The 7448-nt window shown below is 30.3% G+C and overlaps 1 protein-coding gene across 1 annotated transcript; it reads left to right on the top strand.

Moving 5' to 3' along the window:
* Window positions 1-320: 320 nt before the first annotated feature.
* Window positions 321-2042, top strand: LOC100817608 (wound-induced basic protein). The gene is made up of 2 exons (XM_003532220.5): window positions 321-489; window positions 1734-2042. The coding sequence occupies exons 1-2, from the start codon at window positions 419-421 to the stop codon at window positions 1804-1806; spliced, it is 144 nt and encodes a 47-aa protein (XP_003532268.1). The 5' UTR covers window positions 321-418; the 3' UTR covers window positions 1807-2042.
* Window positions 2043-7448: the final 5406 nt, after the last annotated feature.

Raw genomic sequence — 7448 nt, 5'->3', positions numbered from 1 at the left:
TAATTTGTGACGTCGAACAACATTGTGATGTCAATTATTTTGTCAAATGTGTTGCATTATCAAGAGAGGTGTGTAGGGGGAGTGTTTCTTTTTTCTTTTCTTTTTTTTTTATAAAGAAGAGAATTATATGAGAGGGAGAAAGAGATGAGAGGAGTGTTTGGTGGGCAGTTGGGGATAAAAAAATGAAAAGGGGGGGTGCACTAGTAAAAGGGGAGTGTAAATATTAACAGCCTTTTAAAAAAATGCAGTCATTAATATGGGCCTAACAAGCAAGATATGAACGGTTGACCCAAAACAAAACCGGCGCCGTTTAGGGGCTCTGGAACAAGAATAAATTTTCGAAAAGTTGAAGCAGAAGCGGTGTAGCGCAGAGAAAGAACTAGAACTAGGGTTTCATCTTTGCCATCAGTAAACGACAATGATTTACGACGTTAACTCTCCTCTTTTCCGATCCTTCCTCAGCCAGAAGGGAGGCTCCTCTGATAAGAGGTTTTCCCCCCCTCTATTTCTCTCTTGTCAATCGTTGGGGTATTCGAATTCGAATGCGATTATTTTGAAGTTTTAATCTTTAGTTATCTGCCTTTGATTTTACGGCTTACCCATTTTGCTTGTTTGTGTAATTTCTTTGTAGGGAAATTTATGATTGCTTTTTTTTTAATATACTTTTTTTATCTGCAGCCGCTAAGGGTTGTAGTATTTGTATCTGGCTATAGGTTTTAGATAACTAGGTTAAATTTGGAATATGTCATCCACTAAAGGATGTTTTCTTTGGCTGTTTGAAGTATTTTAAGATACCGAACAACATTTTGTAAAGGTTAATTTTGAATTATGGATTGGTTAAATAGACGTGTAAACGAAGATGAATAACCTTTTTTTTCTTTCTGGGTGTATGCAACTAGTTTGGTTTTTGTGGTCTTGAAGTTTGGGTTTCATTGCCAGGGAAAAAGGAGTTATAGACTTGTAATCATGGAAATTATTGAAATCCTGTTGTGCTATTGGTGTCACAATATGATGTCTGTAAGATTGTCACAATCATGGAAGTTTGGGTATTCTGTCAAACAGTTTTCACAATAATTTTGTGGTTTTTATTATGTTAATGTTGACCAGCACAAATTCATCTTGCTAATAACTTGTTGTTTGCCTTTAGAATCAGTATTTTTTTCATTTTTATTAGGGGGCGGTATATAAATTTGCTATATGGTTGGGAGCTTTATTTGTATTTCAAAACAACTATTGTTGTTATAAAAGAAAAAAGAAATGACTTAAGCATCTTATATTATTACTTTGTTTGATTTTGCTGTTCTTCATGCATGCACTTTTTTTGAAGAAGAAAACACGCCATTTGGTTCTAAAAATTTGACATTTTAGTATCGATGATTCCTAGGTTGCAAAATGAAGTATTCTTTATTCAATAATAAAATGTTAGTGTTATCGAATAGGAACTTGTGAGAAAAAGAAAGTTTTGAAGAATATTACCATCAAAACACTTTATCCATTACAAACTTCATGTCTGAAACTACATGCTTCCAATTTTTATAAAATCTCATATTTTTTCGTGTGTGAATGACTTCTTGAAGTTGTGGTTAATGATTCTCATGTATAGATGTGCCTTAATGTTTCCTGAACTTAATTCTGTTTTGTAGTGGCATTTTGGAATTTTTTTCCCTTAGTATATAATGTTGGTCCTGTTATGTTGTTATGGTTATTAATGAAATTGTTCTTTTTTGTCTCAGGAAATCGGACGAACAGAAGCCAAAAGAGCAGAAACCCAAAGCCAGCGAGAACAAACCTATAATGACTGAGTGATAACAGCTGAGCTGCATTCAGTTGTAGAATGAAAATAGGTGGTAGGTATTGTATTTGGTGCTAAACTAAGATCTTTTTGGCTGTGTTCTGAAGTATATGCCGGCGATGTTGGTCTTTGTTATTGTAATGGTTTGATTTTGGATATGGTTATAACGAAAACTTATAATGGACACAAGTTGAACTTGATGCACGCATGACACATGCAATGAAGTCACTCGTTTAAAAGTTGTTTGAAATACTTTTCCATTACTTCGTCACCAGCTTAAATACTCATGTTCTGATGGTAACTTTTACTATTGGCATATTGGATTTCGTCAGGTTGGCTTTTGTTGGAACTAAAAACATATGAATCGTTTGACTCATAAAAAGAGTTAATAAAGTTTGAAATATATTGATAATTATGTTAAGTGCAGAAAAATGATCCACAAAACATAAGGTATAACATTCTATCTTGACTTATCCAATGTTTTTGAAAAATAAAAAGGCGTCCAACATGCCATTTGTAAAAAAGCGCCCAATCTAAAAGCTTTCATTGCTCTTTTCTCGAGCTATTCATATATGATAAGGTTTCATATATGTTGAATGGATTATTAGACATCTCTCATATATTCTCTTTTATGCTTTAACATGTAGGTTAAATTGTAATTTTGGTTTTCATTGTTTCGCAAATCAGCAATTTTTATCCTTTTGTTTTTAATTGTAAAATTAAGTCTGGCCTGTTTCCAAAGCTGACATTTTTTTTTCGTACTTTCATCCGTTTGTCTTAGTTGATTGTTTGTCTATTAACATTGACCAATTAAATTGGTGAGGTGACACATGCTTATGAGTTACTTAGTAGTGAGTAGTGATTAGTGGGATCAAATTAAAATCTATCCTTCACATAAAAAATCATTCTTTGAAACAATGTTCTTCAAGTAGGCCACAAAATCGATCATTGGAATCTTCTCAACCTTAACAGCGTCAAAAAACCACTTTGACTCTATAGTGGTTGAATCCTCCCCATTCTCCTTCCCTTACCCTAATCTTCTCCCCATACACCAAACTTTCATTCCTCTTCGATTAAACCCACGACACTACTTCAACCCAATGCTCTTCCCTCTCATCGTCATCGTCAGACCTAAACAAAAGAGAAAATGAAAGTTGAACCCATGACACCTTTGTGTTTTGAGTGTTCGAGGGATTTCAACGATGAACTTTACTAGTCATAGTGATCTCTCTAGCGACTGATCAACTCTGATTATTTTTTTTTAATTCAGTACTTTCAAAAACACCAGATTTAAACAAAAGCCTGTTCTCTTAAAGAAGAAAATGTACTTGGTACTCCAAGTATGTCCACTTCCACCAAAAAACATTGGGTAAAAGGAACTTTGGGTTTTCAAACAAAAAATGAAATGACGTCATTTATTTAGCATCCTATGTTGAAAAGGCATTTTTTTTACGCACATGATGAAAAGAAGACATTTTCATTTGCGTGCCAACATGACTGACATTGGTTAAGCTTAAGGACCGTGGGATTTTATTTTATTTTTTGGCTAGAAATTAATGTATTGAGTTGTTTTTATGGATAAATTTAATAAGATTAAAATATGTTTTTTCATTCCTATATATATAGAAAGATTTCAAATTTATTCTTATAAAATTTTTGATGTGTTTTTTTGTTCATAAAACTAAAATGTATAATTTTTTGTCTGAATATAAGTTTGAGTAAATTCAAGTCTATATATCATTTTTTTCATTTAAAATTTTTAATTTATGATTTATGACGATTAAAAATCATCACAAATGAAAAAAAAAATGCAAGAATCTGCACCACCTTCACCCACCACCATCATACACCATAACCACCACACTTTAACCAAACAGCCACCGCACCTCCAACCTGATGATCATTTTCTCTCTCTCTCCCACACAGGCATCAAAACTTTGCAGGCTTATGTGCACAGTTGTAAACATGTTTATCCACTCTAAAACAATAACACATTTTGATTTTGTCGATCAGGATGAAAAAAATATTAAAATTTTTATAGGAATAGATTTTAAGTATTTTTATATTAATTGGGACAAAAAAAATATTTTAACCATTTAATAATATACTTTTTATTCTTTATTTTTTGTTTCTTTTCTTGATGGTAAGAGTGCCTACAAGATGGGTTATACTTATTCCTTGTCTCGATCTTATTATTTTTCTTATCCAATTTTTTAGATCTAAATTTGTTCCTAAACATGAAGAAATTTAGTGATTTATGTTCAATTAAAATTGAGCCAAAGTAGAATAGGATTGATTGGCCAAAATTGAAATGTTTAATAAAATAAAATAACAATATAAACATGTGTTATTAATTGTTTGACTTAAATTTCAAAATATCGATTAATAATCAATTAACTGTGGAAATGAAAAGAATTACCACAAAACGATTTCAAATGTCGGTGAGTAACCAATTAATTGTGGAAATAATATTTTTTTTTTTAACAGAAAAAGATTTTATAAGCCTTCCTCAATCTCTAAAAGATAACAAAGGACCGCAAAGTAATGAAAACGAAGTGAACAAGGGAAGGGGACATGTATAAACAAGGAAGGAGGGAATTTGAGAAAAGGGGTGATGCAAAAACCTATGTCAAGCAAGTGTATTTATTTTCAACAAGTAAATAGAGTACGAAAAGATGAGTAATAATTTATTTGAACGTAATTAAAAATATATATTATGTACATGTTGGCCCATATGGCCATATCACTCAGATATTGATTTGAATTCATCTTGATAACAAGATTCTAAGTTAGAACTCGAAACAATGAAAAGATTTTCTAGGGACATGGTAAAAGTACATATATAGGTTTGGATTGAGTTGAAGCCTGAAGAATACGATTTGATCCTCAATATCCCTATTTGTTTACATAGTTGTTTGATTAATTGTAAGAACTGCGAACCTTTTGAAAATTTCAGTTTCTTAGATTTTACAGCATTAAGAATGCAAAACATATATAATTTCAATGAAATTCATAATTGTTTCTAGCCGTAACCAACTTTCTCTCTACGCTTTATCATATTATACTGGCCTATTGTTAATATAGTAGATAATAACATTGTTATTTATTTTTTAAAAGCATTTTGTTATGTTTGTAATTTGATCCCATTCTAGCTTAGTAATATGACCAAATACTTTTTAGAATAAATAATCATTTTTGTCTCTAAATGTGTAATTTGTTGATAAATACGTAACTAAAATATGAAAATATAAAATTTAGTTCTCGAAAGTGTAAAAAGTACAAATATATTCAACCGTTAACTTTTGTCAGTCACGGTTAATAAAATAACCTACGTGATACAAAAGGACGAATTTGTCACTAAAATGACGATTAACGTGATCATGCTGACTAGATTGGACAAAAATGTCACTAAGATACGTAAATGTCACTAATTTTTTGTTAGACGAAAATGTCAATATTTTTTTATTGGAGAAAAATGTTAATAATTTTTTTGTACTTAAATGTCAGTACGTTCCATTGGACACAAAATGTTAATAAATTACCATTATTAGATGAAAATGTCAGTAATTTTTTTATTGAACCTAAACCCAAAATTTCGTTTCATTTAAGGGTAAAATATAATTTTAGGATAATTTTTTATCATTTTTTTTATCGTTACAAGCATAACATTACAATAATTACTTTTAAAAAATATATTGACAAACATAATTTTAAACAAACATAATAATAACGATAATATTGATTATCAACTATAAATTGTCTGACACAATAGAAATTATCCAAAATAAACATCATACCAGTCTATCAAAATAAAACATTGTAATAATATATCAACCATTACAAATTTTTCTAAATTATCCTAAAAGATAAATATATTTCATATTTCACTTCTTCAAATCTTGGCTATTTTATTAATAGTAACAATTGAAAGTTAACGACCAGATATATTTGTTATACTTTCGGATACTAAATTTTGTATTTTCATATTTTAGGAACGAATTTGTCACTGAATTACACATTCAGGGACAAAAGTGACTATTTACCCATTCATATTCCTAGAGAGTAAGAAGATGAAAAGTTAAGAAAATATTATATGAGAAATATGTCTATATGTTGACAACTAGAGATGACTATGTTGACAATCATTTCAGTGATAAATTCGTCTCTCTGTGTCATGTGGGTTATTTTATTTATGGTGACGGAAAAAAGTTAACGATTGGATACATTTGTTATACTTTTTACACTTTTGGGATTAAATTTTGTATTTTCATATTTCAAGAACATATTTGTGTCAGCGAATTACAAGTTCAGAGACAAAAATGACTATTTATCCTACTTTTTATATATTTTTTTCGATGAAATACTTTATATATACTAATTAATACTACTATTAACACATTTTCATGATGGAAGTTTGTTTTTCCAGCTCTAGAAATGGAAAAGGTTACATTAATTAGGATTCCATTTATTATCCTAACCAACTTAGTTGGCTAACCCAGCACACTTGGTGCATTAGTTTTGGAATGGAAAGTGTAACTTCCATTATTATTTGTCACAATTGCATGCATTTCAAGTGATGCCAGGTGTGCGGTAGCTATGTCTATTTTTATTTGTTACCTGTGCATTATCTAGCTAATTAATAGGATTTCACTCCTTTAAATAATTGTTATACTTCAGAGACAAAAAGATAAAACTATTTCTGAATGAAAAAAAGAGTTAATTAAAAATTAAAAGTTTTAATTGGATCAACTCGCACAAAATTGGTGATTTTAAATTTGAATCCAGTATATGCAGATGCATTGAATATTGAGAAAGAATCAGTTGTCCAGTGATCTTACAAGGTTGGAGAAGAATTGTCTTCCACAAAATATATTATTATGAATATTTATATATTTTATTGCAATTTCAACTGTTATTACTTGTTTTCTTAATTGGCTTTCTTTAGATAACAATACTGCTTGAAATTTGTAAAAGCTTTAGTGATAGAATGCGTCAGTTGCGGTGGTTAATTTATGATGTGGTGTGAAGTTATTTAATGGTAGTGCGTTGGTCCTTTCGAAGTGTGCTTTTTGTTAGTAATTTGCATGGGTTGAAACTCGGGGTGTAATTGGCACTTTCTCTATCGGTTGATGAGTGCTTCATTTATGTTTCTGTTCTGTCGGGCTAAAAGCTTATTAAAGGCAATAATTTTCATTTGTTGGAGGTTGACATTTGCTACGTTTAAGGGCCCTTTATATCATTACTTTCTCCAACGCCCAGAGCCTTCTTCCTCTCTATTATTATTTAATTACTTGCTTCTTCTTCTTTGGTTTTATGACTTGGTGTTTGATCTGCTAAATTTGGTGATATATTGCATCAGTCCCTTTCTTGGACATTTTATTTTGCTATGAATTACGGATTTGCAATCATATATGAAGAGCTCAGCAGCATCTACTGCTATGAGCCTTTGATGATTGTTTAATTCAGGTTAGTTTGATTGAAATTAAAGGTGAAAAAAGTAATGAGAATATTAAGTGTTTTTTCCACACTAGATATAAACAATAAATAATTAGAGACTTAAAGTTTACATATTGTAAAAGTGAATTTTATCCATTTCAATAATGTCTTATATATTCCATTTTCTGTATGTGTACAGTTAATCAAATCCTTTTGTACA

This window comes from Glycine max, chromosome 8 (assembly GCF_000004515.6).
Source record: "Glycine max cultivar Williams 82 chromosome 8, Glycine_max_v4.0, whole genome shotgun sequence".
NCBI classification, from domain to species: domain Eukaryota; kingdom Viridiplantae; phylum Streptophyta; class Magnoliopsida; order Fabales; family Fabaceae; genus Glycine; species Glycine max.
This window is presented reverse-complemented; position numbering and strand designations above follow the sequence as displayed.